Source organism: Paralichthys olivaceus, chromosome 9, assembly GCF_024713975.1.
Source record: "Paralichthys olivaceus isolate ysfri-2021 chromosome 9, ASM2471397v2, whole genome shotgun sequence".
NCBI lineage: Eukaryota > Metazoa > Chordata > Actinopteri > Pleuronectiformes > Paralichthyidae > Paralichthys > Paralichthys olivaceus.
The window spans coordinates 13,314,312-13,334,689 of NC_091101.1; the positions used below are offsets into that span (position 1 = coordinate 13,314,312).

At 42.0% G+C, this 20,378-nt stretch overlaps 1 protein-coding gene across 1 annotated transcript; it reads right to left on the bottom strand.

Annotated features, from left to right (window-relative positions):
• Positions 1-53: 53 nt before the first annotated feature.
• On the bottom strand, positions 54-20,339 carry atg2a (autophagy related 2A). The gene is made up of 42 exons (XM_020102335.2): positions 19,810-20,339; positions 19,300-19,462; positions 18,877-19,026; positions 18,164-18,266; positions 16,695-16,839; positions 16,092-16,301; positions 15,890-15,989; positions 15,301-15,465; positions 14,808-14,950; positions 14,407-14,485; positions 13,991-14,240; positions 13,613-13,754; positions 12,956-13,054; positions 12,421-12,576; positions 11,882-12,155; positions 11,431-11,503; positions 11,086-11,254; positions 10,845-10,987; positions 10,419-10,540; positions 10,123-10,271; positions 9,792-9,924; positions 9,455-9,639; positions 9,293-9,373; positions 8,425-8,531; positions 8,236-8,328; positions 8,027-8,097; positions 7,391-7,467; positions 6,380-6,550; positions 6,075-6,201; positions 5,406-5,629; positions 5,086-5,315; positions 4,864-4,999; positions 4,271-4,498; positions 3,907-4,008; positions 3,580-3,664; positions 3,265-3,418; positions 3,006-3,075; positions 2,792-2,874; positions 2,526-2,647; positions 2,254-2,408; positions 1,847-2,005; positions 54-1,701 (listed from the first exon to the last, which is right to left on the bottom strand). The coding sequence occupies exons 1-42, from the start codon at positions 19,978-19,980 to the stop codon at positions 1,465-1,467; spliced, it is 6,036 nt and encodes a 2,011-aa protein (XP_019957894.2). The 5' UTR covers positions 19,981-20,339; the 3' UTR covers positions 54-1,464.
• Between the last annotated feature and the right edge of the window lie 39 nt (positions 20,340-20,378).

The following is a 20,378-nucleotide window of genomic DNA, read 5'->3' on the forward strand; positions in this document are numbered from 1 at the left end:
CTACAATGACAAAATATGCTCGATTGTGTTAGTTAGCAGACAAAGACGTGATGTTCATTTTTATACTCAAATTTTTTATTTTTTGTATTAATTTTGTCTACTCCTTGTCTTTGTATTATACAGGTCATTCATACAGTTTATGATATAGTAAATAGTAATTACACACAAGAGACGTAACAGGCTTCAGCCTGTCACCATCACAGACATGCATCATGCGCGCACTTAAACACACACATACACACACGCACATATCCCTTACGCTAAATAACAAAAACGATAAAAATGTAAAACTTTTTTTTTTTAAATCACAAAACCCCTAATTCTTCTTCCTCCATAGTCACCAGATTCACATCCTTTCAACTCTTATTTTGAAAATGAGTACGACAATACTTATATTTTGACAAAATAAAAAACACATAGAGAAAAAAATGCAGGAAGGCATCTAAAGAAGTGGGCAAAGCAGTTACTGTCGGTTTATTCAGGGCCCCAGGCTCTAAACTCCTCATGGAAACAAGCACAAACGAGCTGTAATGCAGGGACTTCGACTGGCATCACTTTGTAAAACAATTAACAACTTAAGTCCAACTTGACTTTGAGAAGTTTTAACAAAATCCAATGCACTACAGAGTTTAGATACTTCATGTGATCAGGTGATTTTGTTCAGTCAGGTGTGTATCAGTATATGTGTGAAAGGGAAAGAACAGGATTGAGGAAGGCAAAACAAACTCATCAAAAAGGGCACTCTGCAAGGTTTATGGCACAAATAACAGCACTGAGAGAAGTGGGTGCGTAGTGGGGCTGAAGCTGTACCAGTCACACGGTGTGGTGTTGTGAAGTCAGGGTGAAAACCATCTGCCAACATCTGGAGCGTGTTAGAAAAAGGCAATTCCTTGACTCTTTCCTCTCTGTCTCTGCTATGAGCTTCACAAGTGCTGCTGGAGTTTTGATGCCCATGAAACTATTCTGCTTCCACGGGAGGAAGGTAAAGTTGTGCCACTACTTTTAATCAGAATATAAAGAGTTTAAAGCACTTGAAGTGCCCTCCATCAGTGTCTTCCTTACAAGCAATACAAACCTTGAGAGTGATGATCCTTCCTGCCCTTTGTTGGATTGAAAATCAGTGTGACGGTGATATGTTTGCAAAGGAACATCTGCAGACTAGTGTATAACTGAGAGGAGGGATATGAGGAGAGCCAACAATTAAATCTGCTGTGTCCATGTATGATGGAGCCACATACAACACTGGCTGTTAGTAACTGCAGTAGTAATTAGTCTTTGCTTTGTTTTTGCATTGGAGCACAGGCTGATTCTCTTTAGACCATACACACATGCAAATACACATTCAAACTCTGGATTCACTCTTTTCGATCAGACTTTCCTAAATCATAATTTCAATAATCTCTCTCACACATGTGCACACATACACACAGTCATTCTCTCTCACACATAAACAAAAAGCCGCCATCATTCTTGACCATCCTCCGTGCGCCACTTCAGGAAATCCTCCTTCCGGGCGTCTGGTTTTATCTGGTTCCTCATGCCACCGAGCAGATTGGAGGTGGCTTCGGACGCCACTATCAAAGGTCGAACCACAGTGGGTGGGATCTGCCGCAGGACACCGCCCACAGCACCAGGCAGACCCTTTTGTTCGTGGCCGCGGGATGCTACATCGCACAGAGTCTGAGCCGTGTCAATCACTCCCTGGAGGAGCAAAGAGAAGGAACGAGTTGGAAATTTGGTCAAATATACGGCCGGATTTTCCACCCTGATTATTTACACTGAGCTTCACCTAAAATCAGATTACTGCAGGGAGTCAACAACACAGTTACTGATGAAGGGGACATACCTCTCTGACTGTGTCATAGGCTTTGGCCACACCCTCTCTGAGGTCAGCAGGCTGGGCGGCTCTGCGAGGTCGGCTGGAGGGGGCTCGGCCCTCAGTGATGGCGAAGCGATTCAGAGGTGGTGTTGGCGAAAGGATGTCGTAAACCGTCTCTGCGGTGGCCTTTGAAAATGAGCAGACAGAAACCACTAATAAATTTTAATCTAGTAGATTAATCTAATAGATTATGTGATATAGAGTGTAAAAAATCTGTGACAAATGTATTATTTTAAACTACTTATATAAAAAAAATACTTGAGGCTAAAATATTTACACATTATTTACACAATTAAACACAGCATTTTATATCATCACTGGGTTAGATTGCTTAATTCACAGTCACTGCTCTCTTGTCTGTACAGACCAAGTACCTGTATGGCCTGCACCAGTCTATTGCTGAGCTCCAGAGCGGCTGATGCTGTTGAGGTACCAAAGGATGCTGCACCCCTCTGGAGACCTCGGATAATGCGTCCATCTTTCCTGTACTGCTCTATGGGCAACCAGAACAGATCCCTCACTCCGTGGACTGGAGAAACACAGAGAGATGGAGAAGAGGGGATAAAAACGAGTAGATGAAACAGGATAAAGAACATGTAAATGTTAAGCTGATGATGTGCTTTAAGACAAAGCAGTTTTAACTCACAAAGCTGGACAACTGAGTGCATAGGGCCAACACCTCCCAGAAGTCCTGGCAGCTGGTTCTTCCTGATGTCTGTCAGCCACTCTGTAACGGCGTACTGGATCACTTTGTCGACACCAAGGAGACTAGAATTGGTTGCAGAAGAAAGACAAAGACACTTACACCCAAAGACACTTGGGAACAGATTTGGGTCAGTTGCAAATTAGAGAGACACTGTCATAGGACAACAAAGAAGAGGTTTGTTTTGGCAGAGAGGTGTGTATTCATACCCATGTCTGCAGCAGAGCCTCTTCAGCTTCAGCTCTGAACAGTTTAACTGAGCCAGGCCAATCAGGATCCCTGCAAACGTTCCCTGTGATAGAGAAGAGCAGAACAGAAGAGTTCATAACAGGGAAAATTACTTCCTGATCAATGCAGATGAATCCTACAGATTTCTTTACAATAAGCTGAGGCTCACAACAGCTGAAAGATCAAGAGTCTCACCTGTTCAATGACAACGTGTTTGCCATGATAATCCAGCCAGATAGGCACTTCAGAGGTGAAACGAAACTCCCTGAACAAAAGGAGTAATAGAAAAATTATTCATCATTAATTTAACTTAATTGTAGACAAGCTGGCAGAGTGAAGCCATGTTCTTCGTTATTACCCTTCAGTTTACAGATTTGACACATTTGAACTGGTTGAGTCTAACAATCCTCTTTCTCCTGTGATCGTGTCTCCTGGTGGATCAGTGTCTACATACCGGAAGTAGATTGGCTGGTCAGAGGAGGAAGTGGAGCCTGCAGAGGAGGAGCTCTGCTCACTGTAGGTGGTTTCAACAGATGCTGTAAGGTCAGGTCCCAGACCAGGAGCTGCCTCTGCCTCCTCAGACAACTTCTGGGACGGGTCTGCCTTCACTGAAAAAGACAAATATATATTTGCATACATATTTAAATATTTATGTTTTGCATGAATACATAGTACTTCAATTTATAATTTCATAAAAAGCAGCATAGCAAAGCCTGCATGATGAATCTTTTTGGAAAAATGTATAACAAAGAACTAGTTTCAAGCTAACCTTCAGTTGCAGGGTCCACAGGCAGGTAAGGGTTAACATATGAAGCTAGATTACTGAAAAAGTCCTTAAGGAAGAAAAGTGCATCCTGGACAGGGAAAGAAAAAAAAAACAGGCTGGTTAGATGAGGAGCCCTGTCACATTAAATGGTACCAACTCATCAAAACCCCAAAAACATTTATGTGATATGTAGAAGAACTTTATTATAATTTCAGTGCAGATCTGAAGGGCTCTACTCAGCCACATTCAAGCATCATTACTCTGAGACTCGGTTTGGATCCAGAAGATGACACAGTGCTGTCAACATTCAGTTTCAGGTGCTGGAGTTACCTGATCGATGTTCAGTCGTAGTGGCAGCAGACTGACCCGAAGACAGCACTCTGGACCACCAAGGCCAGACTCTGGACACACCTGCAGGGCCTTCACTGTCAGCTATGAAAAGAAAACACACAATCAATATCTTTTATTGCATATCACATAATCAATACTTAATAAAAGTACAAGGCTGCTGACAGATTTCAATTCAGTTCTCCCTCCCTCCCTGAACAAGAATCCTCTAAGCTGCATCAGGTTGGTTCACTCCCAGTTAATTCCAATCACAGAAACCTCATCACGTCTGTCATGTCAGTTTTTATAAATCACACACTCCCTCCGTCTGCCTGCCTCGCCCTCCCCGGCCTCTGTGTGGTCTCACCATGTTGGAGTGGGCTCGGCGGGGCATGCTCTCGCTGGTGTAGAGGTAGAGGAATTTGTTGATTTGTGAGGAGGCCAGTCGGTCTCGAACTTCCAGCTCCTGGACGATGAACACCTGTCTGGAGAGGGGCTGCTCGATGACAGGACCGGCTGCGATCATGGCTGCCACTGACCCCTCCCCATCCTGCCCTGCTACTGCCAGTGGATAGGACTCATGCTGGAAGGACACCTGGAGGACAAAGCCAGAAGAGGTACTGTTTTGTAAAAATGCATTAAAAACGTCTAATAGGTAAAGTGATACAAATAGAAAAAATAGTACTACATTTTCATTTTTTTATTTAGCGAAGTTCAAAGTATGAGTTCAAATAAAATGGAAGTAATTAACATGCACCTCAGAATTGTACTTAAAGTAAATGTAGCACCTGACTAAGGGTTCCTTCATTCTAACATTACATTACATTACATATCATTTAGCTGATGCTTTCATCCAAAGCGACTTACAATAAGTGCATTCCACCATGAGGGTTCAAACCCAGAACAGCAAGAATCAAGTACAATACATTATTTTTTTAAACATCAGAGTTAAAACTGTACCTTGGTGAGCTGGATCTCCATCAGGAGCGTGTGCTGACGGCCGCTGCCTCCCGCCCACCGCCAGGAGTTCTGGGGACGAGAGGAAGCAACGGAGCGAGAGGGGGACCCACGAACACCAGCAGGGGCCGAACGCCCTCTGGAGGGAGAAAAAAAAGTTTGTACCTCGTATAATAAGTTATATAAAAGTAAATCTACCTTCATGTGTCTGTGTGTGTGAGTTACCTGTTTGCCTGCTGGGCATGTATAGACATGGGCTTGCTGCCGAAGTCTTTCCCCCCGTATAGATGCCAGACCACAGAGATCTCCCGCAGCACCACCCTGCTCTGGGGCACTGGAAAGCGACTGGGGGCTCGGAGCAGATCGGAGCTGCCACGAGGCCTCGAGAAGTGACTGTCTTTCACCCTGACGGGCCCCTGGGCTAGCACCGTCACCACGGGCTCCCCATCCCTGGGCTGCAAGGACAGGTAAAAGTAAAATAAATTATATGTCATGCTATGAGTTTATAAAACAAAAGAAAAAAATAAAAGTTAGTTGAGACTCACAGGAATGCCCATGCCAGGAGCCTCCAGGATGCAGAAGTCGTCGTTGTCTGTGGAGCCATCTGAGCCTTCATCTGACATCATATCTACCTGAGCCTCTGTTGCTGTAGCAACCATTCCATCAAGCTCAGAGTCCTCCCCCTGCAGGACAGAGGGGCCGTGCTTCGAGGCTTCACCAGGGAAAAGGTAAACCGAGACAGGTGAGCCTCTCCGCATTGAGGGAGAGCCTGCAAATTCCAACAAAGTCCAATATTATGCAAAGAGCTGTGGTTGTGTTGTAGTGGTTTGAAAAGAAAAGTAAAACAGCTCAATCACTGTGCATCACTTAAACACAACATACATGTAAAGTTATAAAAGGTCTATAGGCTACATTGTGTAATATGTGACTATTTCATAATGTATGTTAACTATTCTAAGAAATGCATTTATTTTTACATATGAGGAACATTCATTGTGCTGTTTGTATTAATTTTGCCTGATGAAGTGTTGACAATGTATAAATTGTGTTAATAAAGAACAATCTGGGAAACCAGGAGGTAGGGTTTTTCTTAAACTCAGGTTATTCAGTCAAAAAGTGACAATACACACTATCTGTCAAGACTCACAAAAGTTCTATTGTAGTGAACTGTATCCTGAAAAGTGAAGCAAAAAAGGTGAGAAACAATGCAGTACCTGGATCTGAACTGTCTTCTCTGTGGCTCTTTTCTGTGTCTATTAAGGCATCAGCCAGATCGTACTGGTTGATCTCAGCGGTTTCAGCTGGAGGGCAGGGCAGCACAAAGGCAGGACTCTCCGACAGCTGACAAGACAGAAGATCACACAGACTTTAACTTCATGGCCTTTTTATAGGACTTGTCAACATTCATGAAATACTGCTCTCTGAGTTGAAGTACAGGTGACAAACATCGAGCACAAAATCTATTTAAAATTCTTATCCATTTATCATATTTATTCTCCAACGCAAACGCATTCCTTACTGGTAGTTTCTGGCCAGCGATCTCAGTGGGTGAGGCGTGTCGCAGCGGGGGGTGCAGGTCCCCCTGGGCGACCAGGTACTGCAGCAGATTGACGAGGGCGGCACAGGAATCGGCACAGGTGTGCAGGTGGACCACGTTGTTGGAGCAACGGAGCTCGAAGAGAGGCTGAGTCTGGAGGTGACGAAAATTCAGATAATAAGATCACGAAAAACACAACAGACAAATTCAATATGATTTTTTTTCAGCGTAAAATCAAATCATGTATCTACTGTTGGTATCTTTTTTTTTTTTTTTTTTTTTTTACATTTGTTGACTTATTTTCTTCTTTTGTCATTCAACATATCAGTTGCTCATTATATTCTGACAAAATCTGTAAATTATTCATCTAATGTTTACATTCATTTCCCTGAGTAGTAGAATCTTACAATAGTGAGTAAGAGAAGTGAAAAATAATTAATATTGTTGTCATCTGCACTTGTCATAATTTTGTGTCTTTCAGATCAGATCCATCCTGTTGCTGAAATTCAAAGGGAGGTGTAGATAAATAACAGACATGTAAATCAATGTCAAGAAAGACAAACATTTTAAATGAAAACAATTGATAATAAGAATACACCTGCAGACTATTAACTTAAAATTGACTAGACTGGACAAATTAAATCAAACCTACAAAATATATTTCGCTGTTAAATAACAGACTTCAAACTGACCTTTCACACATTTATTCACATTGTTACTGCTAAAAGGACGGCTGCGTCATCGTTGACAGACGTCATGTTTACTGCACCTTGTAAGTTTTTGTTTCATTTCTGACTTAAAAGTGATCCTCGTCATGAATTAAGTCTGGAGCTATTCTTTCAGAGGAGCTTCATTATGTTGAAAATAAATATTTATAAACAGGGCTCTGCTTGTTAGTGGTCTGTGAAGGAAATTATAATGTTTTTTTTGCGGTGCATCATGATTGTGTGTAAGTGAAGGAAACAGGTATATAAACAGATGGTGAGCACTCACCAATTTGCCTGTATCTCTGCCTTTCCATGTGGTGATGGCCAGCTCCAGCAGGTCGATGTCCAGGACACACACATAATCTGTGAGACACACAAACACGTGGTGGTTTTCATAAGAGTGTACAAACATACATAAACACACATATTTCATATCCAGGTCCAAAAATATAAGATGATTCAAAAACTGTTGGTGTGTTTGTGCCTGATGACGAAGTTAAGACTCTTTGTGAACAACACTGTCTCTTAAAATGTGCTTTTTCTCAAATGTTTATTATTTGTGTTTGCTTTATTCTCCCCGCTTGTCATTACTGTTAAATGATGTTGAATCATCTAATTTGTTGTCTTTGATTTTAGATTTTCTATGATATAATTAGTTGTCTCTGATTTCAAATTTTATTGTATTATTTTAGTTTTAGTCTTGGATGTTTTGTCTTCTTGTTTTTTCGTCCACTTTGTACTCGACAGTGCTACAAGTCCTTGAGAAATTTTGTGAAAGACAAAAATGGCAGATACATCATTAGTCAAGCGGGCTTGAAAATGTTTTATTGTATTAATTAAAAGAGAATCAGCATTAACCAGGGGGCGCGGCGGTTTTATTGTTTCAGTAACATTTTTTACCACTATACATCATGTGTCTTACCTCTCCTCAAGTCAACAGTGTCAGTCTCACATTTGTCAGAGAGGTAAAGAGCAGAGTCATCCAGGATGAATCTGAACACAACGTAGCAAAAGACAGAAATATCTTACAGCATGTGTAACCAGGTAATATACATATATATATATATATGTGCTACCCACTAACAACAACATTTAAAAACATCTACTGTGCTGTTTTACAGGATTCTATACCTGAGGTGGAAGGTGGCGGTGTCGACGATAATGTTACTGGACAGAGAGAAGGACTCTGCAGTGAACAACACTCGCAGTGGCAGATAAAGAGGTCTGTCGAACAGAGAGGCAGATGATGACGGTGGAAAAAGTCAAAGGGCTTAATTTACGCTTCCATTTTAAATGTAAACCACCTTTTAATTTACAAACCTGTAGTCGACAGCACAGGTAGCGAGGTGTGTGTGGAGGACAGTGATGACAGCAGGTGCTGTGTATCCCAGAATGGGATCATCAATGACATCCAGGAACTCAACCAGCTGTAAACAAACATTCAGGATTAGATTTAATTATTGATTTCAACATTCCAAACAGGAACAATTTAACTAGATAATAAAACCGAACAAATGGCATTTGGTGTAATAACAGCATGGTTCTATAGTCTGTTTGTTTTTTCTGTTTCTGGTATTAAATCATCCTTCATTAGCTGATGAAGCTGAAGATGTAATAGCATATATTTACTCTTTCTACACTACTGGTAGGACCTGTGAGTAAACAGGTATCAGCAGAGACAAGATGTTGTTCCTGGTCAAGTCATCTGTGTGCCAGTTCTCTCGGTTTTTATTTTTGTTGCTGTCTCCATGAAAACATCATTAGTTGCTCTGTCTGTAATATATCATTAACTGTTTTTCATCTTTTTTCTGTGACCCCAGAAGATGCTTGAATAGAGGAGATTCTGTAGTAAAGAAATGAACAGCTAAGCCTTTTATTCAAGACAATAGATGGACTCCAAAGCACTCTGGCCCTGACTACAGGAGAAATTGTTACCTCCCCCTACCTCCTTCTGTACTCTACATTCTCCAAATATATATCTGTGACACTGTGGATTTTTTATGTTTTACTAACTAAACCCCCAACCTGTTATTTCCCTGTAAAATAAATGAAAATTGCTCAAAAGGCAAATAAAGTATGAAATAAGAAATACCAAGAACTATTCATTATATTACCAGTATCTGTTCTTATTTTCCTTTCAAGGCCTTTATTGAAACACAGAAGAAACATGATCTGTAAGGCTTCTCACCTGTTCATGCCAGCTCTGATTGGTCTGCGTCATGTAATGTCTCATGGTGGCCCCTTGAAGTCGAAGGGCAACTAGGAACTCCTACAAGGAGACACGGGAACAAACATTAATCCATTTCAAACATGTAGCGACACCAAACTCAGGTGCGTGATGAGGACGTACCTTAACATTCCTCTGGAGGTCCAGTGTGATTTTGATGGCGGTGGATAACATCTGTAGCTCCCCCTCCCTGCCGCTCACGCTGCTCACACCCACCTCTGTGGGGTAGATGGTAGGGTCCAAGTGTTTTGGGGGAGTGAAGCTCGGCATTTCCAACCGTTGTGGGATAGGGGTGTCTTTTACCACCGCTGCAGTGACATGAAGGATAATAAAAGGGGCTTGAAGAATATACATTTTATACTCAGTATTAAATATACTTTGACATAATTTACATAGGAAAATGTTAATTATGTTGTATATAAATTGAGTATAAGTTTGCAGACAACGTGACAATGTGAACCTTTGTGGTACAGCTCCACTCGTCTGCTCTCCAGACACAGGAAATTGAGATTAGGGTCATTCTGGTGCTGCGCCACACTGAAAATCTTCCCTCCCTCCAGGTCGAGTACAATCTCCCCATGACTCTGGTCCTCCTGAATCAACAAAATGAAATACGGAGGGTTAAATACAGAAATTTTATGTAAAAAATACATGAATTTTAGATTTGTAACACCACCAAACAAAACAAATGAACAGAGTAAATATTTAAGACCTGATGCAGTGTAACACATCAGTGCCAACATGATGTTCAATGTCCTTCTAATAATATGATGAGCAGTCATCAGCCTAACCTTTCTGTCAGTTCTGGCTTCAAGCCGTCCTTTGCCGATAATCACAGTGAGCGAGAGGAGGCTCAGGTTGTGGTTGGGGCGGGGACCTGACTTTCCAGCTGATTCACTGGCCAAGTAGAATGGAGGCTCATCCTCCTCTGAATCAGAGTCTGTGAGAGAAAAGAGATGAATTTTATACTGATTACTGTCATTCAACAAAGGAGGATCAAACATCATACATATCAAAATACAACACTAAACCTGCTTGATTAATAAAAAGAAGTTTGGGCAGGCATGGAACTACGTGTCAAACTCACCCAGTCTGAAGGCCGACTTGCAGAGCTGGAACTCGTCATGACGATGGCGGCTGTGGTTGGGGCTGTTGCCAGAGGGGGGAGGAGGGGGAGGAGGCTCCCACATCAACAGGTCATTGTTGATCCTTTTGGTGAAAGAGGCAGAAAGAGAAAAGCCTTGGTACTTCTAATTCATGTCCAACATAGAAGCATAGCAGGATATTAGGTGAATAAAACGATGTTTAAAGGCAGATTGCGTAAATGCATCTTGTAACACTTAATTTTGAGTGAACCTGAAGAACAACAAAATCTTGTGAACAAATAAGAATCTATTATTCATTGAAGATGTTCTGTTCAAGATAATTTATAGCATTTTCCAACTTTTGATGTGCTACCTGGATGATCTGAGCTTGGATGAAAACAATCACTTTCACGCAAGTCTCTAAATACCTGTTGTAGATGCTCTGGAAAGCCTGTTTACTAGGCAGAAGAATGTAGGCCAGTGGCAAGCTGATGTCCACGGCACACTGACACTGAGCAACACACTGCGTCTGAAACTGACGCATCTCCTCTGGGTCGGCTGGAATCACCATCTAAAATAATTATGGAGGAGAGAACAAGATTTAAATCGGGGAACGTTAATAAAATGGCAGATGAAAGAGACATGTCATTTTTGTGTGCGTCACCACACCTCCTCAGTCTCAAACATGGTGCGGTTTGAAGAGAACGGAGAGCTGGTTTTGTCATTGAGTTCACAGTGACTTTCAAAGAAGGCGGCCCCCAGGTCCCTGATGAGGTTGGTCCCACTCAGACCTGCTGCCGGGCCTTGAGCCTCACCTCCACGCACATGCACTGATAACCTGTTCATGACGAAAGATCCATTTTCAAAGGTGATACTGGTTTCTGGTAGAATACATTTTAACAGTATCTGTCTGATTTGACGAGAGGTCATAAGTCATTTTAGAAGAAGAACTTTTTCTCAGAGAGTATTAATATTGATTGCTATTTTATTCTTTTTTAGATTATCACAACTGACCTGGGGAGAGAGTCATGGTTCTTCTTCACTCTGATACAGGGGAAAGAGCCGCCCTCCCAGTCCTCATATGACCCTGGTGAGACACATCACATCAGTAATTCACACTGAAGTCTCCTGATTTATTATTTAAATCCAAAACATGAATATTTAATAAATGTTCAGCAGTATTTGTCAGCATTTAACACTTCTATGAGACATATTTTCATTATGTAGTGATTTTTAATATATTTAAACCCCAGGCTCCATTTGACACCATACGTCTTCAGAGTCGGACTATAATCAGTCTGATATCATGCAGCCTGACCATGGCATTAATTGTCTTATTTATTGCTTGTTTTTAACATATGTGCCCAGACCTTCCTGCTTTAACAAAGACAGTGAGACAAGCTTTAGTTGCTGTTTTCATAGATCATCTGTCGTACAACTTCAGTGACAAATGCAGTCTCCCCACCGTGCAGGTCAGTGAAGGACGCCTCCAGCAGCTGGGTGAGGCAGGGAGCCCACGGCTGTCCCGGCGCGGTCTGGCTGCCCTGGAGGTCCGGGGCCTCCTGGTGCTTCAGTTCCAGCTCCGTTAGTTCCAGCACCAAGATCTCCTGCCGCACTGCCCTCTGAGTTGGAGGCCGACGCTTAGGGAGGGGGCGCAGGTCAGGTATGGGGAAACGCAGCCTGAGGACAGCGTGTGGGGAGATGAGGGTGAAGGAGGAGTACAGCTCACTGCTCTGGGTCTGAGAGAAAAGAAAATGAGACACATAGTTAGATGAACATGGATTTTACAGATAGTTACTCCTGTAGTTAGTGTTTAGCAACTGAGGAGCTTTAGTGGAGACCTTGAAAACTGAGAATGAGCTTATTTACTTTCATATCAAATATGATTGGTCAGACATGGTGGGATACTTTATCTGTCCCAAATTAGGATTCTCCATTTGTATCAGGCAAATCTAACATTCCATAACATACTTGATGATGGAATAAATGTCTGTGGGCTCCAACCTGTATAAGTCCAGGTCCGGCTCTCTGTGTGGGGCAGTGGCTGAAGGCTTTGCTCAGGTTCCCCAGGCGACTCAGGATGTCCAGGTCCAGCTCGGCACAAAGCTCCGCCAGCTCCACCCGCACCACACTGTCCCGACGCACCACCCGCTGTTTACCCTGAGAAACACAAACACATGTTCAAGACTGATAGGGTGAAGTTTTTCTCATCTGTTATCCTGCCATCCTCCAGGGACATGACACACATCATTTTCTTGCTACAAACCAACCATGAGGGAACAATTGCTGTTGCTGCAATGAATTGCTGCTTTACTATTTCAAGTAGCTTAACATGTAATAATGTTTAATTTGAGTATGTTTTCCTGTCTTCTTTAATAACTTGTTAACTCTTACAGGCCTTCCTCAAACAGCAGTTTTTGTCAGATTTGTTTTTAACACTGAAGCATTTAAATCTAACTACTTAACTATCAAACATTATACAGTTTATTGTGTACATTGAAATAGAAGGAACAAGGTGTGTGTGTATTTAAATGTGTACCTTCCGCAGGTGTCTTTCACTGAGGCTGTAGTGTAATTGGGCACATGGTCTGGCTGCAGCTCCAATTGTGAACAGACCAGATTTCTGGAACTGAAGCAGCTGGAAAGAGACAAAGACACTTTGTAATTTAAATTCATCATCATTGGCTCAACAACAGAGAAACAAGCATAAACTACCTTCAGACAAGAGGTGAAAAAAATTACCATCTAAAAGGATCAGCTTCGATTTGGGTCACCTTCCATTTTTTCCATCTATACACCTACCGATTATCATGTTTCCATGCTCTCAGTCAAACATAAGACACTGTTCTGTTACAAAATAGAAATGAAGAACAGCTGTGGTAGCAGTGTTCACTCATTAAAATGTACACTTTACAATGACTTATGTGATCACTTATTACCTCCACCAAGGAGGATATGTTTTCATTGCCATCTGTCTGTCAGCAGGTTTAATCAAAAACGATTGAATTGATTTCCATGAAATTTAGTGAAGTATGTCATGACCCAAGGAAGGGCCCATTAAATTTTGTAGTGGATCCAGTAGAATGGGCAGATGCACTCACCGAGCGCCCTTCTTCTTCAATAATGGCTTCAATGAAAATACAATGACCTAATGTGACAAAGCTGTAATTTAAGAGTTACAGTTTTAAAGTTCTACCTCATTGTACTGAGGCTTTCCGTCCTCCCAGAGGCACTCTAACAGCTCAAGCCTGCTGAAGGAAAGGTCAGAGGTTACGGCTCGGCTGTGGCGCCTCCCGCTTCGCGTCTCACAAGCAACCTGCACTGCTGCTCCTGTCAGTCTGGGAAAGAGGACACAGAGAAAAATTTGTCACTCTAAGTGAAGAGAATTTTTTTTTCCAAATTTCAAATTATTATTTGGACTATGGCATTTGGCAATTTACATAATGTTCATATATTTCTTAAGTGCTGAAAGTCCTAAATAAGTACTTAAAACCCATTCTACAATAAGACATTTAACGGAAAGATATGTCCAATAAAATGTAACTGTGCAAGGACAAAATATGTGTTTTTCTACCTTAGATGAGAGTGTGGACAGGCTTTGGAAAAGCCACTTCTCAGATGATGGAAGTCTCTCTCACTGAACATGCTGTCTCTGAAGAACGCCAGCTCCCGAAAGAACACCTGAGACACCTGGGCCAATGATGAGGCTCTGTCAAGGCTCGTGGGCGGGTCCTCCTGCAGCAGAGTTAGGGTGAGCCCGCCAAGCGTCAGACGCAACAAAGCTTCAGGCTTCAGCTGCTCTGATTGGCCACTGTGTGAGCGTCCTGCAAGGAAGAGGACGAGAGTTCTGATTTAAGTCATCATACTTTGTTCAGAAAAGACTGAAAAGTAAGAGAAAGTCAGTAAGGAAGCTTAAGGTGTAATTATGTTAAAGAACAACTTAAAGTCTGACTGTGATTGTATTTTTAATATTTAGTTTGCTGATTCTACCTCTGGTGCGAGTGCTGGCCTGCGGTAGATTCGACAGACAGCCAGCTACAGGATACCTCCTGGGACAGTTCATCATGCCCTGGCCGGGAAAATCAAAGTGGAAATAAGATTGCTTTTGAATTTACAAGTACATTTACAAGTCAAAAGTTCCAGTTCTTTGTTTGTTGTTCTCTGTTAGTCTGGTAAAAATACTAATACTTTATTAGTCTTGGAAAATACGAATACAAAGAAATACTTATATTGGCTGCTAATCAAAGCTTATTGTGCTAATAAAGGAAAAAGAAATAAAGGATATTATCTTCCACTTTCTGCTGGTTTTCAGTCTTGGAACAACAGTCATCTGCTCACACACGCACGCACGCACACACACACACATACACACACATACACACACACAGTACCTGTCCAGAAAGTGCTGCAGGCTGTGTGAAGCTGGCTAGACTGTGTGTAGAGGACTCCATATCGCTGTCTGACAGCTCACTGCCGGAGCGTACAGACGTCACGCTACTGCTCATCCCAGTAGGACCCATAGAGAAAAACATTTCTGTAGGATCACACACACAAATACCATTTAAAGTTTACACAGCATTAAATACCACAATGTTGTTTTCAAATCAGAGCTAATATTATTGGTCCTGTATATGTGTGTGTGTGCCCTGTCTTGCCGGTCCTTGATTGGCTGGAGCTGCATTACCATGAAGTTAACTTGATGTCTGTCTAGTTAAAGTAAAAACATTCCTCACTTTGGAATGAGGCTATTCATATATAGATTAAGAATAAAATTGCCCGTTTCTGGTGTGATTACAAACTCCATGCCTTCAGTCTCAGGTCTACTAAAGTTGTGTTGCATCTCAGACAGATTCATTACAAGTGAATGTTTGCTGCTCTGTGTACCTCCATTCTCCAGGCCAGTGACATAGGGCTCCAGGTCAAGTTCTGCATCCCACTCCCTGTCCCTGGGACTGGAACCAAGCTGTTTACTGAGATCTTCTTCAATCATACGCAGGTCGTCTGAGTCTAACGGGCGGCTGTGCACTCCACCACACTTGGTATCTTGCTCTGAGTGAGACAGAGGACAAACAAATGAATTCATATTATGCGTGGAAGGGAACCAGACAGAGAGTGTGTTAAATCTTGTTTATGAGGAATTTGTAGATGTGTTGCTCTGAGCTACTGAGGAAACAGAGCAGGTTTTTCAGGATTATTGTTCTGTGTCTCAGTGGGCACTAGTTTCTAAACACTAAGAAGAAATGAATAAGTAGTGAATTTATGGTCGTATTTTGTGTGTTGTTGTGTAAGAAACCTTTTACTCATCATAAACACTAAGGATGGAGAAATTAGTATTTGTCCTTTCTCTCATATTGAATATCAATTGTATGTGGAATAAAGAAAATTATCTAATTTCCATTTGATTATTATTATGTCCACAGAGCAGTCTTTGCCTTTACATTAGTTTAGTTTATCATTGTTTTAGTGAGTGTACCAGTGTCTATGCAGAGAGCTGCCAGCAGGTCTGTCAGATGGGTTATTTGATCTGGAGTCAGCAGCATGTGGACACAGCCCACCTTCCCATCCAACTCCAACTAATGAATATAGAGAAAGAGTCAGGATACACAAGTCAGTATGAGAGAACAGCTGTGTTTACTAAACCTTCAGTATGACCACACATGAACACGCCAACACACCTTTGGTCCAGGCAACATGTCATTCTTTTTGATCTTGAAGGTGGTCTCGATGAAACCAGAGCAGCTTCCTATGAGCAGTGGCTGAGATGTCGGACAGGGAGGGACAGCCAGCGGCTTTGGCTCTTCCTCATCATCTTCTTCACCCTCCTCCTCCTCCTCCTCTCCTTCACTTGCTGGCGCTGAATCTGGGTGTTCTTCCTCAGGAAAACCCTGAAAAATGTCAAATCTTTGAACATTTCTTATTATAGATTGTTGATACCTAAAATATTACTCTGGGCTTTTTGTCAGGACGAATAAAGATATTGTGGAACATTTCCTTGTTCACAAAAAGCAATTGCTGCCATTTATTCACATACAAAAGGAGAGCTTAGTGAAAGTTTCTGCCTTCTTAACTTGCATAAAATGCGGTCATCACTGCAGGATGACCAAATTAACTTATCTCTGTTTGAAAGAGGCTGAGACTTCCTCAGATTTAATAATAAGACTATGGCACGTGAGCAAGTAAGTCAATCTAACAGATTAGACAGCGCATCAACATATTAATGAGGGTAGATAACTATTTGGAAAAAGGTTTGCTTAGTAAGTCACTGTGGTGTTTATCACCTGCACTGTGCCGATGCTGTCATAAAACAGCTGAACAGCGCTCAGCTGGAGGATCTTGTGAAGGAAGGCAGGTGGCTGGTGGATGTCGACAGGCACAGCAGTCTGGCTGGCTGGATCTCGCACCGCCTCGTCAAAGTATTCCAGCCTAGAGCAACACCATACAAACAACATTATTTAGTGCCATAACTAAAAATGTATTCACACTGTAGGAAAAGGTGTAGATATTAGGCTGAAAAAAAGGGGTCTGCTATTCCACCAGAGAAAATGAAGAAGTATCCATACCTGAACTGTGACAGCAAGCCAATTATTTTAATATACCGTGGTTTTAAAAACAGTATCCCACTAAATGACATCATCAGTACAAGTAGTACTTAAAATTGTGGTCTGACCCTGTGAAGTACAGGGACATCACAAGTACATTGATCTCTTCAGAACAGATGATCAGAGAAACAACAAACTGCTGGTTTGATAAACACTACCACTGTAATGTGCTTCATGGAACTCAGATCATTTGTTCCGTTAAAAATCAGGCTGTTGTTGAAATGATAGAGCCTCCTGGTCACTGAACCCAGATCATCCCGAGCATACCGAGAAGATTTGTCAATAAGTTAGGAAAAAAAAAGGGTTCAACAGTGTCAGAATAAAATACCAATGGATAACAATTTAAATTATAGAGAACATCATTAAATAATTATTGTACGTGTTGTGATTACTATTTTATCCATAGTGATACAAGCAGTAAATCTATCTGGTTATCTATAGCCAATCAGCCATCAATGTAAAGCTTTACTACTCCCTGACATCACATATTGATAACAACTTAAGTGCAGCCTGCAGTGGCATGTGTATGTATAGTATATATAACCCTAATAATGAGAAAGGACCTCTTCAATAATGACACTGTTTTAAATGGGATTTACACTGAAGTGTACAAGGACAAGTTCATAACAGAGCAGGAGCTTCTTCTCTTTATCTGCTGAGGACGGGAGAGAAATTTAATTCCAGGCTTCCATTTCCCTCAACACTAGCAGTAATATAAGAGATGTGAGTGATAATAAGTGGAATACAGCAACCAAGAAGCTGTTAGTCAAAAAATTGGATAAATGTTTTTAAATTTTGTCACCTGAAGTGCTTCATAGTTTTTATGTGTTTAGGACACTGGTCCATTTATCAGAACTTGCTCATGTGTGTACTGACAATTGAGGCCCAAATATTGTGTTACACTCTTGCTGTGACATTTCAGTAATAATACCACTATTATTTATTTCTATATTTTAGAATGTTTTCATTAGTATTTCAAAATGTGATGAAAATTAACTAACTATGAATTATTCATATACAATATAAATCCTACATTTACTGTGGTATTAACAAAGAAATTAACATATCAACAAAATAAATAAAAAAAACAAGAGGGAGGGGCAAAACTCAAAAGGCCTTAAACAACAAAAACATTAAATCAAACCTACCGTTTAATGTGCATTTCTAAGGCAATGCCTGTTTCCAGGTCCTGGGGCTGGTGCTCGATGCGAACGATAGTGTCTATAAAGGTGACTTTAATGCGACGAAGGACTGCGCAGACACACAGAGGAGATGAGAGACATGCAAAGCATCATTAGTACTGATGTTTCAGAATATCTTTTCTTGGTTGTGACGCAAGTATTCATCTAAGTGGACAACTACTCCAACTAATATCATAAAAACAAGATCACAGACGCCTTACTGAATACAGAGAGTCATGGGAAAAACGCCACAGGTGAAATAAGTTTAATATATTCTCTGAGGGACGAGCATACGGACAGACAGCCCAACACATATTAACAATAGATCTTCATTAAGATCTGACAAACACATAATGAGTTTGAATTATATTACAGCCAGAGGTGTCACTCTGCTCAACTGCTGTTGCCTGATACATAGCCCACAGAGAGCGCTACATAACAAGCATTGGCTCGTTACCTGTATGTGTCAAAGAGTGAAACGCAACATAACCAGAGAAATGTAACAATTTAACACAACACAAATAAGTTTATATACTTGTACTTTGTATGAAAATAAACGTAATCTCACTAATATAGTCAGAGTGTACAAAGTTTACTTAGGGAAAGTTTGCTTGTCTAATGTTGACTGTGTGATTTGTTTACAAAGACAGGACACACACTCACACACATCCTTGACTTACCCGTCTCAATGGTTTGTGCAAACATCTCAAGCCCCTCCAGTGGGGCAGGCGGCTCTTCTGACGCCTCTGGGGGGTCTTTCAGGCACTCCTGAGCCAGCTGCATGCTGGAGGTCATGCTGGATGACCAGCCCTGTGAGTCCCAGCCCCCGCCTGAATGCAAACAAAACAACATTGGATTCAGTCATGTCTGTACTTCAGGGCTGCTGTGTAAATGCTTTATTACTGAAGATTAAAAAACAGCCTTGCATTGACTATTTACACTCATTTTGTCTCTGTGCTTTAGCAGAGACAACATGCAAATTAATAATTTCGGTCATACAGTAAAATAGAAACTTGCGGGGATCCCCTTACTCATCCTGAGGCTAAGTGATGTCAAGAAAACCCCACAGGTGGACTGGAGAAGTTGTTTTTTGGTAAACTTACTGGTCCGGTACTTTGGTCGACATGTTATCTGAAGACCAGAAACTTCTAAGGTGCAGTGATCAGTCAGGAGAGCTTGCCAGGGGATGGTCACCACTATGCTGCACACAAAACCATCCACTATCTCCAGGGGAGCTCCCAGAGACTCCAACAGCTCGTTGACCGCCTGGAGTAAACAGGGAAGAGTGAGAGATGAGTGTAAAAGCCAAAGAAATGAGAGTAACTTGTTTCATATTTGTCTCGGGAAGTGCATCGTTAGCAGGAGAGGGAGTGTTTAGACAGTAATGACAGATGCAGCTAATCTGGTGGCCTGATGATGCCTCTTTCCTGTGAGTGCATTTCTTCGAAGAAATGCGAGCTCGGCTGAGAGCATGACGCTGGAGATTGTTGTTGAACTCCGAGAGCAGTTGCGAAACAGTCTGGGGAGCACGAGTCCAACAAAAACACACAGTGAGGTGCTGTGGTCGGAGACAGACACCAGCTCCAAACAAAACACAACCTCCAGTAACTCACCCAGACATCGAGGTTGATTTCCTTGATGACACCGCTGCCGTTGTACAGGTCCAATCCCAGCTGGTCCAGGCTCAGTCTCTCCTGCAGAAAGTGGCCGAGGTAGTGCTGCAAGAGGTACCGACAGGCCCGCTTCTTGATAGAGCCCGACCAGGGGAAGAGCCAGCGAGACATAGGGCCAGAGAGAGCGGGGAGAGGGAGCGAAGAGGTGGCGGAGGAGAACGAGTGCGGCTACAGTCCTCTGGCAACTGCATAACAGGCGAACACGAAGTGTGCAAAGAACAAGGAATGAGCCACAGCTAGCTACGAGGGGCTAAGGAAGGGTCGAACCGCAACTCTACTTCTCCCCGAGGTCTGACACAAAAAACTGAAAATACTTGGTGTCAGGACGGACGAGGCTCCCGCGTTACTTTACTCCAACTGTCCGCGGCTCTGTCAGCTCATGTTTTCGCTAAGTTTGACTTGATTCGGAGCGACAGGTCCCGTCAGTGCGTATCTCTTGTTTCAGGGTTGTTTATTGTTATCATACGCTGACTGATGGTATGGCTAACGTACGTGCGTCATCACGTCGA